Source organism: Heteronotia binoei, chromosome 12, assembly GCF_032191835.1.
Source record: "Heteronotia binoei isolate CCM8104 ecotype False Entrance Well chromosome 12, APGP_CSIRO_Hbin_v1, whole genome shotgun sequence".
NCBI lineage: Eukaryota > Metazoa > Chordata > Lepidosauria > Squamata > Gekkonidae > Heteronotia > Heteronotia binoei.
In genome coordinates this window covers 45,437,055-45,457,473 of record NC_083234.1, presented here as the reverse complement: position 1 = coordinate 45,457,473, position 20,419 = coordinate 45,437,055, and the positions used below count along the sequence as shown (strand labels likewise).

The following is a 20,419-nucleotide window of genomic DNA, read 5'->3' as shown; positions in this document are numbered from 1 at the left end:
CCACTACTAGTGACCCTCTCACTGTGCGCTTAGAAATACTTGCAAAAACAGCGCGAGCTGCAACCCAACTGGCGTGGTTGGCTAGTAGTGAAACTGAAGGCTCTGCCGACCAGCGCAGCCTTGGGGGTGGGGGGAGCACGAGAGAGGCAGGTGGAGTTTGTGCGCATCATATGATCAAGTAGAAAGTTGCACTTCCTGAAACTCTGCAAGTGTGAGCTTGGCTGCTAGGAGTAGCCTTTGCTCGGGCGGGTGAGGGTATGCCAGTCCTTCCCATGGGGAGCTTCTTAAGCGGTGGCACTCTCTTATGTCTCTTAACTGCTTGCCTGCTGGCCGTGGGGGCAGTGGTAGAGGCAGGAGGTGGAAGGAGGGAGAGGCACAACATACTGCTAATCCTGACAGATGACCAAGACCTAGTGCTCGGGGGCATGGTAAGTAACCCAGGTCCGTCTGCTATGGGAGTCCTCCCTCCCCCCCTCCCTTGCAACATGGTTGTTGAAAGTTTTGCAGTCTTAACCCGAAGTGACAAGACTGAAGGAAGTGCTTTTGGAGCTTGCTATGTGCCAGGGCTCCGGTGTGAAATCCATGACAGAGCATATAAAGAGACCATTTGCCTTACCATTTTCCTTCAGGAGATGCTGCTTCTAAGCAAATATGAACTCTTGTTTCAGTTATTTGTTTTTAAGAGGCCACACAGGTGTGATTGTATGTGAGTACTCACACAATGTTGCAAGCAGGGAGATTTCTTTAGTGTTATGTTACAAAAGACTAAATAAGTGAGAAATCTGAAAAGTAATAAGTACCTGGCAGAGTAACTAGCTATTAAAAAGATCCCTGGCTGCAGACTTCTACAAGCTTACCTTGTACTAGATTTTCACTGGGGTAATGTAGTCCATGTATGTGTGTTTAATCACATTCTGCATCTCTGCATGTTGATATGGAAATTTTGGAATCTAGTTTATTTCCTTTGGACTTGCTCTGGAGTGACAGCATAGTGCAGTCAATAAAACTTTGCTAGTTTTTAAGGAGTTGCAAGTTGTAAAGGGCTCTTTTGGCTACTAAATGTTAGTTTGCAGCAGGGGGAAAAAAGCAGATTTCTAACCCAGAGGATTGTGTACTAAGCTTCCACATTTCCATATCCTGAGGCATAATTGGTGGTTAAAAAGCAGAGAATAATGTGGTTCCTGGTTCTGGAAGTCATAGTTCAAAGCAGCTTTCAAGCCAAGCAACCCAAAGGAATTATTTGCTCTCAAGTCAGGGTGTTCTGGGTGCTGTTTTAGCATGTACCGTTCTCACCCCCCCCCCCCCCAGTGGCTAATGGAACTTCATTGAAGACTGTCCAGAAGCATGTCATGGTGGCAAGGCCTTCTAAAGATTCCAGGTCAGGATGACTCTTTAGGCAAGGTGACTAAGCTTGCTTTGCCCTGCTTGACTGACCTTGGATAATAAGGTGGTGTGAGGCCAAGTAAATGTGACTTCTACCATGCTGTAGCATGTGCTGCTGAATACTTTATAAAACGATGCTACGCAAGACGGAAATGTTAACACAAGAAAATTCCTTCTAATATTGGGTGCCTGTTTACAACAAGGGCACTCAAAATGGCCTCTGTTCTATATTTCAGTTACTTGCTGAGAGCAAGTAACTACCCAGTGCTTGATGCCTCTGTCTTTGGCTGGAAGTGATGCAATGGGAGGAGGGCTTAGTTCTATGAAAGATGCTCTGCTGTAGAAAAATAGTTAAATTAGATGTTGGTCTCTGAAAATTGACTTTCCGAAACTGGGGAATAAATAATATTACATTTCTTGAGCCTTTGTCTGAAGGGTCTTGGTACTTTAATTTATGCAGTAGGATTTAAGACTACATGAAATAAGAGATTATTGGGGGGCTGTGATTAATATATAATAGTGTTCAAAACCAATTGAAGTGTTTGCTGATGACTTTGATGCTGAATTCTGATGTTGAATCACAATAAACTTGACTAATGTTCAAAAGGAGACACACTAAGCTATATAAATAGTATGGAAGTATAAAGCATATGTCAGTTGCCTTGCAGGACTAGATAAAATGCTTCCAACTGTTTCAGGCCAAGGAAAAAAATTCCCTGCCAAGTTTTGTATTATTACTAACTTCTTGAACAGATTCCTCCCCTGTAAACAAAGTGTTAATTCTGGATAGCAGTAGAAGGCAAGGGCCAGATGGCACCAGAGTGTTACCTTAGCAACATGTAACTGTAAGGTCAGATGCATTCACCGCAGAACTTTCCTACAGCTTGTACCAGGTGAAGATTAATTGTTTTGGACTCAAGCAACCCTCCCATTCCCCACTTTGAAGACTTTTCTTATAGAGAATGTAATGTACTGAAGTCGGAGACGTCCAGATGGCAACATGCTTTATTAGCGAGTACATCACAAAGACAACATGGCGGGGCCGGGTCCCCTCTTACATTTCCCGGAACAACCTTATTCCTGATCAGGTCCAATCCTGGCCAGTTAAATTTCCCGCCACTGATCGTCATAGGCGGGCTGCGTTTGTCCCTTCCAGGCACCGCCCACAGGTGCGCTGTGCTGTACTTTCCAGGACAAATGCCAGACACAACAGAGAAGATATTAAAGAGCTAAACTCACTTCTGCCTCAGCAGTAGATAGCCAAGGACACCAAATGAAGCAGGCTAATCTGTTGGCATGCCAGTTCTCGGCTGTCCTACAAGAACAATCCATCTCATTTTCTGTTCTTTCGTCTGAAATGAGGAAGTGCTGTGGATTTTGATGATGCATGACTTCTCTCTGGATCATGGGATTGTGGTGGGTGACTGAGGTGGTGGAAATCATTGCAGTGGCGCAAGCTTGAAAGATTGCCCACCAAAGCGAAAGATAACTTGAGAAAGATTGCCTACCATAGAGTTCTTCAGTAGCTAGCTAGGTAGTTGTCCAGAGATTATCTTCTAATTTGCAGAAGCTTCTGGCACCATCTTGACTTTAATAAAGGTCACCAGCTACTTGAACTGCAATTTGCAACACATGGCCTGCTCTTCATTTTAATGGTGTAATGTCCATTTCTCCCTCTCCTTTCACATTTTAAAAATGTAAATAGGATTGATTAATTTTGGGTTTGAACCATCTGATAAAGACCCATGGTTCAAGCTATTATTGAGCCACAGGTGGCCAAGGTTAGCAGTTTAAGTAGGGGCTAGGGGAGAGAAAGATTTCAGGTTATGATAAGCAAATGTTCCGTATTATTCCTCCTCCCATTTGTACTTAATATTTTTGTCAAAAGCTTCAGCTTTGTGTAGTTCTGTAGTTTCATTTTCCTTGTGTGCATATGTGCATTTTAGATGCACAGTGTATAATATATTTGCAAATACATGTTTATGTGCATAATGCATGTATAATTTGGATTTATTAATACACAAATATTGAAAAATGCTTACATTTTATGTGGGAAATTTGGTTCAAGGGAACAAAATTATGCAAAAGTAACCTCTGGTTCAGCTTGTGCAACAGAGGAACAAAATAAAAAAAGGTTTTTTCAGGTTAAAAGAGTACGAATGAGAAACTTAATTAACCCTTATTTCAAAGAGTAATGCCTCACAGCAAGATTCCAAGTCTTGCTCACAGAGTTACTTGTTGGGGGGGAGATTTCAATGTATTTTAATAACCTCTCAGGTTACTTTTGAAAGTCCTGTAGAATGTAATCTTGTGCTTTCATATACCAGGTGAGTGCCCCCCCCGCCCTTTGCCATCATTTAAATGCTGCCACTTGACATGATTCTCATAATGATGTATGTGCAGATGAGATAGGATGCATATTAGATATACATTAGATAATATAAATCAATGCAATCAATCTATATATAATCTATATAATCCTATTGATTGCATTGATTTACATTGTATGGAATATGAATAACATAAACTAAAATTTAACATTTTTATATAAGTTCTTGTAGGCTCATCTTCAAGGTGTAGGCCATGACTGGACTGTTTGTTTTGATTTCCAGACTCCCATGAAGAAGACCCAAATGTTGATTGGTCAGTCAGGAGCCTCCTTCGCCAATGCTGTAAGTATCCCACTAATGTCACTTAGGATTGCTCTTTTGACTTATATTCAGCAATAAACAAAGTGTTTAAAATACCCAATGTTAATTCTATCTTCCAATAGCAACAGATTGATTGTACTGTAATATTTATTGGAACACTCTGTCTGGGGCTCTATATTCTTGGTGCCTGGAGGGGGCACACAGTGGGAGGGCTTCTAGTGTCCTGACCCCACTGATGGACCTCCTGATGACGCCTGGGGTTTTTTTGGCCACTGTGTGACACAGAGTGTTGGATTGGATGGGCCATTGGTCTGATCCCACATGGATTCTCTTATGTTCTCGTTTAAGAAAACAATAAATCCAATACAGCTTCAATGTTACATACAAACAAATTCAAAGCTTTATGAGGAAGTTATTTTTAAGAGATCAGCTGGTAAAAAACTTAAAAGTGGTCTTGCATATGCTTCTTACATTGTTTAAATTTCAGAACCCTGCCTAAGGTACTAGAAGCTGTTGACACACAAATTTTATCACACCCAAAGAACTGTGCATGATATGTTGCAGATATCACTACACATCTCACAATTTCAACAGAATTTGACATCCATGGAAGCTCACTGTCACTCTCCATGGCATCACTTGCCTTACTTGTTGGTTCTGTATCAGACTGATGATGATTATCTTACACCTTGGGAGAGGATTACCTGACCTGCCCAACCAATCACGTGAACTTGATTTTTTACATTTGGATTGAACATATATGAACATATGAAGCTGCCTTATACTGAATTAGACCCTTGGTCTATCAAAGTTAGTATTGTCAGACTGGCAGCGGCTCTCCATGGTCTCAAGCTGAGGTTTTTCACACCTATTTGCCTAGACCCTTTTTTGGAGATGCCGGGGATTGAACCTGGGACCTTCTGCTTACCAAGCAGATGCTCTACCACTGAGCCACTGTCCCTCCCATTGTGATTAGGTACTTGTTGTTCTGTTTCTCTTTCCTTGCCCAAGTTAATAAATTATACACAGGATCTCACTCAACTTGTAGGGTTAATCACTCAAACTTCATTCACATTTTATTATATTTATTTTATTCAGTTTGTAGCCCACTCTCCCCGAATCTGGCTCAGAGCAGGTGATAACATCCTATAAATATACAATTAAAACTTTCTAAATATATAATTACACAAAACCCATAAAAGCAGTAAAATAAATATGACAATTTCTGTACAAAATCAAAATGGCATAAAAAATTCATACAGGGTGTGCAGAATGACTAGGAAGGGGGGAGAAGAGAAGGTGAAGAAGGGACAGTGGGGGAGGCGAGACTTTAGTTTAGTCTATTGGCTAGGAGTCTGGTACTGACCTCAAACATAGGCCCGGCAGAACAACTCAGTTTTATAGGCTCTGCAGAATTGTACCAGGTCCCCTAGGGTCCTGATCTCTCCTCGAAGAGTGTTCCATTAGGGGCCAAAAAGGCCCTGGCCAGGGACAGTTAGACATACTGTGAGACAGGGACCACCAGCAGATTTTGATTACCTGAGCGTAACACGCTATATGAGACGTGACAGGATGGGTGGTCCCAAAGGTATGCTGGTCCCTGACTGTTGAGAGCTTTAAAAGTCAGCACCATAACCTTGAACTTGATCAGTCCTCAATCTGAAACCAGTGCAGCGGATAAAGCACTAGTTGGATATGCGCTGTAAAGGGTGTTCCTGTCAACATCCTTGCAGCTGCATTCTGGACCAATTGCATTTTCTGGATCAGCTTTAAAGGAAACCCTACATAGAATGAGTTACAGTAATCCAGCCTGGAGATGACCATTACATGAATCAGTGTGGCTAGATCAAAGAGTGACAGGTATGGGGCCAGCTGTTTAATCCGATGAAGGTGGTAGAATGGCAGCTTAACTACCTTTGTGACCTGGGCCTCCATTGAAAGGCACAGCCAGGATCACTCCCAGGCTCTTGACGGACAGTTCTGCTGTCAATGGCACCCTGTCAAGAGAGGGCAGTTGTTCCAGCCCCCACCACCTCCACAGGGCCTTCATCTTCAGTGGATTTAGTTTCAGTCAGCTCTGTTTTAACCAACTAACCACAGCCTCCAAACCCATGGCCAGATGTTCTGAAGTGGTCCGCAGCCAACCACATCAACAGATAGAGCTGGGTATCATCAGTATACTGGTGACACCCCAGCTCATGATTCCATGCCAGCTGGGCAAATGGGGTGTATAAAGTTGTTGAATAACACTGGGGATAGGATAGCCCTTAATGTGCTTGGGGCTTTTATAAGGTCAAACCCAACACTTTGAATTTGGCCTTGAGACAAACTGAGATGCAATGCAATTGACTTAAGAACAAAATTTTAGTATTATGAAGAAAAAGTGCCTGTTTCCACTCTTCCTGTGCATTCATAATTTCACATACTGCTAGATTGTAGCTTCATCTTACTTTGGTAAACTAAAGAACAGCAAAAACTTGTAGAGATGAAAACAATACATCTATTGTGGTTTCCCCACTAGTTCTACACTGGCCGACTAAGGTGGGACTAAGGTGATGCTTTGAACAGCCCTCATGGAGGGGGGGGATGGATGTCACAGTGGAGGGTGGAGAAGGTGGTAGGAACAGATAGTATGGATTAAAATGTCTGCCTTCAGTTTGCAGTCACTCCACTGTGCTGTCCCAGCCGCAGCAGCATCTTGACTGGCTGCTATCCTCACAACCACCTGGTGAGAAACAATTCCTTGGATGGCAACTGTAGCAGTCAAGCCTGGCAGAAGTTTCAGGAGCCATTTACCTTCCCAGTGTATCTGCAAAAGCAAGGCTACCAAACTTTCTACGCTGGCAAATATCTCAATCAGGTAAGGCTGGTACACTTTGTTCACATGCCCCAAAGGGTTTGAATCACAGCTCATGTTGTTTAGTAGCATATTTCCCAGCACACCTCCCTTTTGAAATCACACTCCTTGCCTTTAACTGGGGATTCCTCTTTGCTTTTTGTAGTACGGCGATCCCAAAGCAGGAGGTGTTCAGCATATCCCTGTGGGCTGGGACTACTGGCTAGGCCTGGTGAGTCTGTGACATTCTTCTTCTCCCTGAATTTTGCAGCTGAGAGGGTGGTGCGTTAGGTAGGCTGGTGGTTGTGGAGGACCTGGGATGTGTTCTCATTCAACTGGGAAGCTTGTTAGGCTGATACATAACAGCCACATTCAGACTTAGTGACAAATTGCCATTTGTTCTGTGAAGCATACAAACGCAGATGCTCCCATGCTCTTGTCCCTCCTTGTACACAGAATGCAATTGAAGGCATCCTGATTTGGGAAGCCTTCAATCAAACTCTAAAGTCCAAATGTTGGTGCATAAGCAAATAAAATTTTGCATCCTGGGTTTCATCCCAGTCTAGAATCTTGGTTTGTGGGAAGGAAATAAGCTCTGGTTTGTACCAGTGGCAGTATTTAAATGTTGCAGTGGACTGGCATTTAATTGAAGGCTTCCTTAAGAGGAAAACATTTGGTGGCCCATGTGAGGAGGGAGGGAAAGCACCAGTGTTGTTGTGCCCATCATAGATAAGCAGAACAAGGCAACATGTAGTCTTCTTTCCCATAAGGATCTTGAGAGAAGAGAAAACAGAAAACAGAAGAAGACTGTATTGCAGTATTAGAACCTTGGAATATTGTGTAGGGGGGAAGGAAATGGAACTTGGCTAGGAAATGGCTAGGACTTGGTTGGCTAAACTTGAAAGAAGCTTGCTTGTGAATAACTTTGGTGCATATGCCCAACAGGTGGGGAATTCCAAGTATTATAACTACACCCTTTCAGCCAATGGCCGTGAGGAGAAACATGGAGACCACTATGAAGAAGATTACCTCACTGACCTCCTTGTGAGTCTCTCCACATCTCCTTCCTGTGTTCCCACTGCCTGCAGCCCTCTGAGGCCTGAGTAATTCATGACCCTCTCCCACTCTCAACCTCTCTTTCTCTCCATCCATCCCCATCCCCTCCCTGCCACAGACAAACAGGAGCCTGGAATTCCTGCAAAAAACCTCTCGCTGTCCCTTTCTCATGGTGCTAGCCACACCTGCCTCACACTCTCCCTGGACTGCAGCCCCCCACTACAAGTCAGCCTACAGTACCATCAAAGCACCACGTACTGGAAGCTTCAATGTCCATGGCAAGGTGAGTGACAAAGCAGTGGAAGTGGGCAGTGGTCTTATATGGCTTGTAAGCAAGGCACTGTTAAGGCAAGGCAGGCCACCAAGGGCTTGTGGCATCCACGCTGTGACTGGGGATAACATGGTGAAAGTTACATCCCTTCTGTGGCATCCATGCTGCCCCATGTGAGGAGGGACTGCTCAGAATTCATGTTTCTGGGGATTGCTCAGAATTCTAGTTATAACCTGTAATTAGTAAATGGCTTAGAATCATAGAGTTGGAAGGTACCTCAAGGATCATCTAGTCCAACCCCCTGCACAATGCAGGAGTTTCACAAATACCTCTCCAACACATATATCCCCTGCTCCATTCCCAGGAGATGGCAAAATTCCATGCCTAACTGGTGTCCAGGATTCCTTGCCTAACTGGCGTGGAGAGAAATTGCTGACTGACCCCAAAGTGGCAAACAGCAGTTCCCTGGTGTGTAAGAAGGGGCCCCAAGAACTAAGCATTGATGCAACCCTTCCCGCCCCCCTTTCATGATCTGCCTGATTTGCAGAATTAGCATTGCTTAGGCCCCCCCAACATGTTGGCAGACATAAAATGAGAGGCAAGCTGTTAAAATCCACCAAGGATACTGGCAGTGCATCAGGTTCTGCCAGCAAGGAAGATGCTTAGCCTGTGGCACCTCTCCCCTCCCCCCCATCCCATGCAACTTCTCAGTGCAGGCTCTTCTAAGGTCACACCTGAGCAAGCTCAAGAACCAGTTATAAGACCCACTTCTTTGGAATGGCTTTTAGAGATCAGGATGAAATTAGGAAAAGGTGGTCCAATTCTGTTCTGGTTTAAATTTGTGTCCTGCTGTGGACAGGAGAGAGTGCTTCTGTTACAAGCTATAATTTTTTAAAGTTACCATCACATTATCTTTCTGCTGTACGCTGGTCTTTAATATGAGAATGTAAAGAATTTAAGTAACTTATGCAAGGTATTGTGAACACTTTGGCGTATACTATATATATGAAAAGTATGTAGGTGGCTGTGGAGATGTGAGGAGACAATGGTGGTGGTGTCTCTGACTGTGAAGAGGAGTCATGCCATAGTGGTGGAACACACCTTCTGCTTGTAGAGTATCTCAGGCATCTCCAGGTAAAGGATCTCTGATACCAAGCACTGGGATGGGGAAAACCTTTCTGTGCCTTGGGTCTTCCAGTCAAGAGTAGACAGTACTGCATGAGATGGACAGTGGTCCAAGTATAAGGCAATTTTGTGCATCTTGTAGCACCTCATGACATTTTCTGGCTGTGAAGAAAACATCTCTAATCATGATCTTGTTTGGCAGGACAAGCATTGGCTGGTGAGGCAAGCAAAGACTCCTATGTCAAACACATCCATTGAGTTCCTGGACAATGCCTACAGGAAGCGGTAAGAATGGATTCAGGATATTTAGGGTGCTCTTTTTTGGAACAAAAGGCCAGCCCAGCTATACCAGCAAATGAGGGCAGCAGACACCAAATTAGACAGAAGTGGATTTCTTTTACCCACTTAAAGATATATCAATATATCTGATTTTTCCTCTATATTGGATATATATATGAACTCCTGGGGTGCCAAAAACTTTTGAGCCAGCCCTATTGGAGCAACAGAGAGACAAAGTTAGTGGGAGCATAATATGCACAAAGAGATAAGGAGAGGATCAGAGACAGTGTCCTTTTGGCTACTGTTTAAAGAATTTGGGTAGAAAGAGGTTATAACTGATACCCCTTTAAAAACTTTTTAAAGTTTTAACACCCAAAAAAGCTTTGTTAAGTTTTTAACACTCATGAAACTGTAACGGAAAGTAAAGCCACAGTGTCAGGCCTAATATGGCAACCTGAACAATTCTAGACAAGGTTGCCACCTGTATCTGTGGCCAGACAAGACTAAGTATTGGACTTGGACACAAGAGACTCAGGCTGAAATCCTCGCTTGGCCTTAAAATTTGCAGGGAGACCCAGGGGCAGTCACTTTCAGAAATATCTGGATGCTTAAACAGGGTGCCCGTTCCGTGCATGCAGTCGGAAACTTCTTGCAAGAAAGGCAGGATGCAAATATAGTTCATTTTACAGTTTATATAGTACTTTGACTGGGAGAATTTCCTCTCGGTCCCATTTTGTAGGTGGAGACAGAGGCTGAGAAAGAATGACTTAGAAAAGGCCACACAGGGAGTTCAAAGGGCAGATGTGGAGCCTAGGCTCAGGTCAAGTCCAGTGTTCTCATTGTCTTAAAAAATGAAACACCAGAGTAGTGGTCACTTGGCTTGGATCCAAGAACAAATAATGAACAGATGGACATTGGTCTGACCCAGCAAGGCAATGCTTGGTACTATATCTAATTCTGCAGTGTTGGCCCATGTGCAAATAGTAAGTCACTACAGTGGGGCCAAGATGAAGGGGGATGAGTCTGCACATCTGGGAGAACCCCTTAGCTTCCCTTCTCCTTAAGCCCCACATTGGGATCAAATAAACCTTTAAAGGGCCTGCTGTGCATCTGGCGTACACTGTAGGCTGGTAGGTTGTAAAATTCAAGCATAATATTGCCTGAAGTTTTGCAAGACTTAGGGCACACTTTTGGGTTGCCCTAGCAACCTGACTAAATCCTGAAGCTTTAAAGATCTGCCCTCAAGAGTACAGAACCTTCTGCCAAGGCCCAGTGCTTGGCCGAGGGCAGTGCATTCTGCAGGTAAGCCCCATTGTCGGAGGGCTGTCATTTTGGGATGCAACAGCAAACAGTCATCAAGGTCTAGCAACATGATCTTAAAAGCCTTTGGCTGTCATTTTTTTTTAGGTTGCCTCAGCAACCAAGCAAATGCCAAGGACAGTTACGAAGAGGGGGAAGGGAAGAGGAGCCTCACCCATGCAGTTTGTCATGAATCATCTACTTGTTTTGTTATTTTTGTTACTGTGGGAGCATGGAATAAGCAATATGACCACACAGCTGCCAAATACGTGTGAATGCCATATAAGCAGTGTTCAGACTGTCTGGGTTGGGAAAAGAGGAGTGGGTCAAAATATCCTGTTAATGTAATGTGTGAGTAAATCTATACTGAGGCAGATAGCTATGTGTGTCTCTCTGGTTGCAGGTGGCAGACTCTGCTGTCTGTGGATGACATGGTGGCAGCAGTGGTGGGTCAGTTGGAGTCTCTGGGCTTGATGAGCAGCACATACGTGTTCTATACCTCCGACCATGGTTACCATGTTGGTGAGCTGCAAACTACTCCTATCTAGATATCCTCTAGCAGGTGGTGTGTGTGCATCTATGAGGAATGGTAGCATTAGAGAAGAAAAAGCTTTCTCTCTTTTTCATTAGGGAACTGGTGGGACATCAGTCATGCAGTTGTAATGTGAAGTGCAGCAGCATGTAAATGGAAAGTTTTAAGTGCTTTTAAAACCCGCTAGTCTGAGTGGAAAGTAAGGATGTACTTTATTCTCGCATTAAAATCTATGGGATTTAAAAGTACATACTTCTGGCTGGCTCATACCCAAGTGGTTCAAGTAAGCTTTAACCCAAATGTAATGTAGTTAAATGTGAAGCACATGCCAAATCATGCTGGTGCCTTTTTACTCATTGGCTGCAACTCTGCAAATTGGGAGCAGGTTGCATTCTTAGTAAATACTCTGCGTGGTTTTCATTTTACCTGTGTAAATAAAGGGGGCTTACTTGGGTGTGCAGTTAAATCAAAGCTTAAAAATTAAGGAAAGCATCCTGGAATATGATAAGGTGGCAGAAAGCCCCTAAATTCTCACCCATAATTGCCCTCTCATAGGTTGGGTAGAACTGGTTCTGGGCATCTGGGGCTAAGTAAAGAGCCAAAGAAAGTTGCTGAGTGGAAAATCCATATATGAGAATTAGGAGTATGTATTAAATATATATATATATATATATATATATATATTTCCAAGCATCCTGACCATCTTTCCATTGATGTTACCTTTGGAGGTAAAAATCAACAAGGACTTACTTGACTTTGCAGGTCAGTTTTCCCTGCCCATCGACAAGCGGCAGCTTTATGAGTTTGACATCCGGATACCATTGCTTGTGCGAGGCCCAGGCATCAAACCAAATCAGACCCGTCTGGTAAGTGTATCACTTCTCATCTCTTCCCAACCCCTCCTTACCTTGGGCTAAAGGTCTCAGTTGGAGGTGTCAATAGCTTTTCATGAAGAAGTTCCCAGTCTGGATCCTCAGGACTCCCTGTTAAAATGATTTCCAGCGGCCCGGTGGAAAAACCCTTTTTCAAACCAAGGCCAGTTGGAATAGACAACAATGGGTGAGAAGGAACCTGTGATCTGCCTTTGTATAAGACAGCTTCATATGCCTGTATGAATGTAAAGGATGTCTTCCAAATCTCTGATTGGCCTTCTTCAGTGATGCACATACGCTGAATGGTTATTACAAACATGATCTTTATCTCTGCTACTGTGAATGTTTTATGAGCAAAACTAAGGTAGGTTTTGTAGTGATAAGCTGGAAGCTTACAGATGCTAAGATTGATGCCTTATGAGCTAGTGAAAACTTGTATTAGAATTCTTAAGCCTGATATGTCAGCTTTCTGCAGGAGCTGTTGCCATGAGGAAAAGCCTTCAGTTGTGTTTTATCAAGAAGGATTTTTTATATTGAGTTGAATGGTCTGTGTTATTCTGTAATTTTTCCTCTCCAGGAGCCCATCCTCAATATTGACCTCGGTCCAACCTTCCTGGATATTGCAGGAATCAATATCTCTCAGACTCACATGGATGGACAGTCCTTCCTGCCCCTGCTGGTAATAACTTTCCCATGACTTCATTCTAGAATGTTCTGGGCAGCAAACAAGAGAGTCATTGTTAGGAAACCTATAGACTTGTGGTTTTCAAATTTTACGCTTTCTAAGGGACTGTTCTCAAAATAATCCTACATGTCTGTTTGGGCAGAATCTGTTTGGGAATAATGCTTAGGAGTTCAGAGAACAATGATGTAGGTTTTCTTTAACTGGTTAAAGAATGGTGTCTGAGAGGGAGGGATAGACTATAAGAGGTTAAAGGCAGAATTGTCATGGCAGAATTCTGCCCTTTAGTGAGAATGGGGAAAGAAGCTAGAATTCTGTTTTAAAATGTTGTATGTCACTTGGAGGATATTATGGTCAAAATTAAATACAAATATAACAATTTTTTGTGCTGTTGCACCACCTGCCATGGAATCCCTGTGTGTTGTGAGAAGGTATTGGGCAGTAATATAGTTGGATGTAAGTTTGTCTATCATCACTGAATTTCCAGGGACAAAGTCTGAAAAGCTCTGCTGTAGATTCAACTCTCAAACAGGCAGTTACTTGCTAGAGAATATTCTTCCTTATCGCTACCAGTCCTGTTCTTAAGGGTGCATGGATTGGGCCAGAACTTCTCACATAGATTAAACTGTAGGATGGCAAGTTTGGGATGTCATGGTGGAAAGCAAGGGAAGGGCAATGTTACAGCTGGGATGCTTCTTCATGCACATGTCTCCTTTGCTGTAGGTGAACAAGACACACAACAGTAGCTGGCGATCTGATTTCCTGGTGGAGTACACTGGAGAGGGCAGTGATGGCAGAGACCCCCATTGTCCTAGTTTAGGAGCAGGGGTATCGGTGAGTATTCCTACTGTTAATTCACAGGGCTGCATTTACTCTTCGTTTGGGGAAAAACAGAGCTTCTGCGATGATAAAAACTGGATTATTTATTTATATCCTGCCTTTCTCTCCAATGGGACCCAAAGTAGCTTCCATCATTCTCTCTTCCATTTTAGCCTCACAGTAACCCTGTGAGATTGATTAGGCAGACAGTGTGATTCGCCCAAAGTCACCCAGCAAACTTTTATGGCAGGATTTGAACTTGAGTGTTCCAGATCCTAGTCCAACACTCTTAATCACTATTGTGAGGGTATTATTATGAGGATAAAATGGAAGAGTTGAGAGTGATGTAAGCTCTTTTGGGTCCTCATTAGGGAGAAAGATGGGGTATAAATGAATGAAATAAATAAACACATTGTTACCAAGAGCTCAGTGCCAGATGTTTACAAAGCTTTTAGAGTTTTTATAGAGTTCCAGTAGCTGATTATATAGCATAAGGAGCTACCCCTTAAAGCTACCCTATAACATGTTCTCAACAGTTAAACTTCTCAGAGTCAGCCTGTTCCTCAGTTTTGTTTTCTGTTGGCTTAGGTAGCCTCAGTTCAGAAGTAAAATTAGGCTTTGTTTATAAAAAGGATGGTTTGGGTCAGGAACCACCCACATATCTCCAGCCATCCCTTTAATTAATATAACCTTGTTTTTCCAAACAAAAACGTTGTGCCTGTAGAACATGCAAACCCTAATATTTTCTTTCCGCCACTCTGTCATCAGGGGTTTTACTCTAAGGACTCACTAGGTTTAACATTTGCCTATGCAAAGTGGAGTTTGTTCCCAGCCCTTCCTGTAATTTTCATACATGCCAAGCTAGCCTTCCCAGTTGGCAGACGCTATGCTCTTGGCCTCTTTTCTGTCAGTGTCTTGTACCCTTGTAAATTTATAGTATACCAAGGAAATAAAACAGATGCAATTACCCCAGATCATCTCCCACTCTGTGTTCCACACACTCTCATGCCAGTGCAATTAAAGTTTTTGTTTTGTGTTATTTATTTAACGTATATTCAGCTGTTTCCTCATCAAGTAGTGCTCAGGGTGGCTAGGGAAGGAAATCTCTCCTCTTTTGTATTAATCCAGATATCTTCCAAACATTTTGAAAAGGGATTAGAGGGATGATGTTTCAGCCCTCTGGGTGGGACTAGGCAAGTCATGTGATTTTTTTTCAACCAATGGTTGAGCTAAGTCCAGTGTTTGTGAGCAAGGGTCCAGGGGTGGGGAGTCTTTACCTAGGGTCGTTTGGGAAACACTTGTTGACAAGGATGTTTTAGGGTGTTTCAAATTCTTGGCTAGATGCTAGTTTTTTGTATAAACTGTTTTGCTCTTTTTTTCTACTCTAGCATTGCTTTCCGGACTGTGTGTGTGAGGATGCCTTCAATAACACCTATGCCTGTGTGCGCACATTGAGCCCCGTCAGTTTGCAGTATTGTGAGTTTGCAGATACTCAGGTGAGCTTGGCCACCTTCTGCATACCCCCCTTTCCTTCTTAATGGAGGTTTTAATGAGCTAGGAATTCTGTACTGCAGTTGACACATTAGCAGTCAGGCAGTCTTTCAGAGCTGTCCATCTTGAAGGAATCTGTTTTCCCATCATCCCAACCAATCACAAAGTAGTGAGCTAGCTTACATATTTCCCCAGAATTCTTCATCAGGCTGGATGTTCTATAGGGAAAAAAAGTGAACTGGAGGCGGGCAGAGAGAAAATATTTCTGGTCATAACGAAAAAGCCCCATTTCATAGCAGTCTTAAAATGGAAGACATCTTAGTACCAAAGTGAGCTTCAGTTTAACTCCATGTATCTGAAGTGCTATCAAGTCATAGCCAACTTACGGCAACCCACTAGGGTTTTTAAGAAAAGACACAGAGGTACTTTGCCATTGCATGCCTCTGTATAGTGACCCTGGGCTACATGTCTGCTTGGCTTCTGAAAGCTGATGAGACTGGGCTAGCCTGGGCCATCCAGGTCAGGGCCAGTGAACTACTAGCTTTGACAAATTAATGCATAGGGGGGGTTATTTATTTTGCTTTTCTGTCCTGACAGCCTTTGGTGCAACTTAAAAGATATGTGTGTTGTCCCCAGCACCATTTCATCTTAGGGTTGCAGAAATCTCCCCCCCTCCTTTTTTTCATCATTACAGTTTTGTAATTGTGAAAATATTGTCCTAAGTGGGAGAGTTAATGAAGTACAGGAAAGGAAAAAAGGAGTAATTAAATTCCCTTCCCCAGAAGAAAGAACATGATTAAGCAACCCTTCACCAGTGCCCAGAATAAGCAGCAAGTTAATTAAGCATGAATAGAAGCTGCTTTCTTTTTTTAAAAAAGCAACTCTAATTTCATTCTTGCCTTGAAATGCCCCCACAGAAAGCTTCAGTAATGCTTTGCCAGCCTGTGGTGCAATTGCATTTCAAGTGGTGGTGGGGGAATTGCTCCATCACATCTGAAAAGTCAAATAAAAACACTAGAACATAATAAATGTGACAATGATGTAATCTGGATTTTTCTTTTAAAACAACTGGATGAACACCTATTCCAGAATAGATAGCTTGTGTGGAAGCATCCATGCTCTCCAACACTCTTCCACTTGTCCATTTTAAGATGCTACCAATAGCAAGTTTGGCTTTTCTGTCATCTCCAGGAACTGTTTTTCTTTTTTTATTCCTAACTCTACATCCAGCCTGATCAAGAGTTGGGAACCTGAGAGATTTATCATTTTTTTTGCAGGGAGGGGGGAGAGTTGGGAGTAGAAAGCACCATAAAGTCACAGCTGATTTATGGCAACCCCATTGGGGGGTGGAGTTCAAGGCAAGAGATGCTTGGGGGTGGTTTGCCATTGCCTGCCTCCACATCATGACTCTGGTATTCCTTGGAGGTCTCCCATCCAAATACTAGCCAGGTCTGACCTTGCTTAGTGTCCAAGATCTGATGAGACTGGGCTTAATTGATCATAATAAAAGGCTTTATATGAGAAATGGATTTTGGATCCCCTCCTATAGAATAGAATACCATGGCTACTTGCTTTTTCAGTTTGTCTGCTAGAGGTTTCCTGCTCTCAAGCATTCTGGAGGATATTCTAGGATTCCCTCAGAGTGCTGAATAAGCCCACTGGTCCTTGTCTTCTGTCTTGTGTGAAAATAACCCTTTCCTCTAACTCATTGTAATGACTATATGAAGCTTCAGTGAAGTCAGACTATTGGTTAATTGAGTTCAGTATTGCTTACTTTGATTGGCAGCCCCTAAGATCCTTTTTTAGTTAGACAGCAGAAAGGGAGCTTGGGTCTTTCAGCATGCAAAACATGTGCTCTGTTACTGAACTGTGGTCTCCTTAATTTTGTGTGTGTGTGTGTGTGAAGATCTGTTTGGAAAACTTGTCAGTATTTACTGATCACTACTTTGCTGGCATTTTGAAGAAGATAAGAAAATATTGGATGTATACCATGCCCTACACAATGAATCTCAGAGTGGCTTACAATCTCCTTTACCTTCCTCCCCCCCACAACAGACTGGGGCTGAGAGAGCTCTCCTGGAAGCTGCCCTTTCAAGGACAGCTCTGCGATAGCTATGGCTGACGCAAGGTCATTCCAGCAGGTGCAAGTGGAAGAGTGTGGAATCAAACCCGGTTCTCCCAGATAAGAGTCCGCACACTTAAACACTACACCAAACTGGATCTCTTGAGAAGACTGATAATTGCTAGAGTTCAGTTAGTCCATTCCATGGGGAAGCTTAATTCAGCAACACATAAGCATTGATCTCCAGAAAACATGATTTTAGAAAAGCTGCTTCATATAGGTATGTACTGGGCTTGGTTTTTCAACCCATGCAACTTCTTTGGGCTAGTACATTGATTTAGGTGAAAAAGAAGCTTGACCACATGAAGTTGCCTTATACTGAGTGAGATTACTGGTCTATCAAACGTTGTAGTGTCTGTTCTAAGTGGCAGTAATAGTTCTCTGGGGTCTTAGGTAGAAGTCTTCAACACCCACTACCTGATCCTTTTAACTGGAGATGCTGGGGGCTGAACATGGTACCTTCTGCATGCTAAGCAGGTGGTGTATCACTGGGCCACAGCCCACCCCCTGCAATGGAGTGAGCATGAATGAGTGCCACAGCCCCTCTTTGATGCTGAAGCTCTCCCTGTATTTTGACCATGACAAACAGGAACTTCATTTATGAAATTAGTACTTCCTTGGATGGGCATCGCCATGATCTTTGCTTGCTATTCTGTATTTGTTCAAAACCATCTTTCTTTCTTCACCTCCATCCCTGAAGGTTGTTTGTGGTGAGACTGTAGCTTCCATTTGGGGAGGAAATCCTGACTCATGTCCTCTTTTGCAGGCTTTTGTAGAAGTTTATAATCTGACTTCAGACCCACATCAGCTCCTCAATATAGCCAAGACTGTGGACCCCTCACTGCTGGAGCAGATGAACCAGAGGCTGATCAAGTTCCAGGCTTGCTCCGGGGCCAGCTGCCGCTCCTAGGGAGCCTCCATGATGCTCTCACTCAATGACTGTGCCAAGAAACCTGAGAAATCTCTATTCTTTAGCTGACTTTGTGCTGGCTTTATGTTGTGGATTTCTTGGGTAGCAAGCCCAGGTCAGCTGACAGTTTTGTTGATGAGACTTGATACCAAGAGGATGGGGTGGTGAGCTGGATGAGTGAGTGGAAAGTTCTGTGCCTTGTTTCCCCCTGGACCTGATGTCATTTCCTGTTGCCACTTGTTCCGCTGCTCATCCACATCCTTTTTTTGCATCTGGGACTGGCAGGCCAAACAGCTCCATTCAGTGGACTAGATATGATCCAATAATCATCCGTTGCTGATCCTTACTCTAAACAGTAATTCATAGCCAGATAACTGAAGGATAGCCTTACCCTTCTTTCCACAGGATGAGGATAGGTTCATTTTCTCATTTAACCAATAAATCCAGTTCCCAATAGTTACTGGATTATTACCACCACCACTGTATTTTCTTCTCTTTTCCTAAGATCTGAGTGTCCTTTCTCAGTTGTTTGGTCCTGCCTTTCCTCTGTCCTTAAAAGTTTTGATTCAAATGCTGTATAGCCTATGGTGGCTCAGGAAGCTGCTATTTGATCCCACCTGTGACTTTCTGTGTTAGTGCTGTGAAAATAAATGGAATAAAGAACTTTTTATTAGGAATGAATCTTTCTTTAACATTTGCTGAACCAGCTTCTGCTCTGAACACAAGAAAACAAAAGCCAGACATGATTTCTTCTACTAAAAACTGAAGATCTGCCAAAGTCTCTTCTCTATGTTCTGCCTGTGATCTAAGGATGTAAGATAATTTTCATAGGGACAACATGTTTCATCCCTGTTTCCACTGTTAACACCCCTAAGGAAAGGGATAAAGACTGCCATGTTTAACAGACTTGTAAACAAAAAATAAAGAATGAATGTTAGAGCGTACAGGGGAGCAGCAGTTGATAAAGGACTACCAATCGACCGTGTATTGTTTGGGAAGCATAAATATTTGGGAAGCAAGGTTTGAAGAATATGGAGGACAAAACTGGTCATTATAGAAAGTCTCTCTGGTTTCCGAGCCACATTTCAATGCACATTCCTCAGTGACTGCTATAAATTAATCTACATCTTAGTAGTAGCGTCTCTTTGCTTCTGTCCATTTGAAATATTTGGAATCCAAATAGCCCATGAGGTGTAACCAATGTGGTGTAGTTAACAGTGTAATACTAGTACCTGGGAGACCTGGATTTGAATTCCCACTTGAGCCATGCTCACTGGGTGAACTGTTGGTCATGCAGTCACTCTTAGACTAATCTACCTCATAGGGTTGTTGTGAGGATAAAATGGAGGAGAGGAGAACAAAGTAAGCTAGTTCGGATTCCCATTGGGGAGAAAGGCGGGGTATAGATGAATAAAATAATTTAAATTCATTATTTAATGAATAAAAGGGATCATTTTCTTGAGAACTGATAAAGGCATTTTGTTGGGCCATGGTACATTCACATTATGCTACTTGCAATCAAAAATGCAGGCCGACTGGCTAGATCTGTGTTAGGTATCAGGCAGTTATGCCTGAAAAGATGTTTTTCCTTAGTTCCCTATCCCATTTAATATAAGATTGCAACAACGTAAAATAAAAGGCAATATGAGTATGCAAGAAAATACATAACTGCTTACACACTGTAGATCCAGGTGGGTGGCCATGTTGTTTAAAGCAGTAGAACCAAGTTAAGAGTCCAATGGCACCTTTAAGACCAATAAAAGTTTATCCAAGGTATGAGCTTTTGTGTGCAGGCACACTTCCACTGATGCATAGAAGTGGAAGTTAGCAGTTCACATATATAAGCAGATGCCTATATGCTATATAAGAGTACTTTTATATATTAGTTTTCTAATTTGACATATTTATTGCTCCGTTGTTTTCCTCTGTAATTAAATCCAAACATATTGTGAACAATAACCTTAGCTTGTTATTACTATTCAGCCTTTGCATATGTCAAAACATCTTCATTAAGTTGTATGCTAATTTGCTGTTCACCTATGTAGAGGCATCTGCCTATACACAGTATAGTAAGCAAAACAAAAATTACAC

General features: G+C 42.7%; 1 protein-coding gene across 1 annotated transcript; it reads left to right on the top strand.

The window, feature by feature from the left end:
* Window positions 1-8: 8 nt before the first annotated feature.
* Window positions 9-19,005, top strand: LOC132580766 (N-acetylglucosamine-6-sulfatase-like). Its single transcript, XM_060251831.1, has 13 exons — window positions 9-428; window positions 3,996-4,055; window positions 6,691-6,894; window positions 7,037-7,102; window positions 7,816-7,914; window positions 8,045-8,209; window positions 9,525-9,607; window positions 11,304-11,422; window positions 12,195-12,298; window positions 12,882-12,983; window positions 13,710-13,820; window positions 15,194-15,301; window positions 18,185-19,005. The coding sequence occupies exons 1-13, from the start codon at window positions 258-260 to the stop codon at window positions 18,326-18,328; spliced, it is 1,536 nt and encodes a 511-aa protein (XP_060107814.1). The 5' UTR covers window positions 9-257; the 3' UTR covers window positions 18,329-19,005.
* The last annotated feature ends 1,414 nt before the right edge of the window (window positions 19,006-20,419 follow it).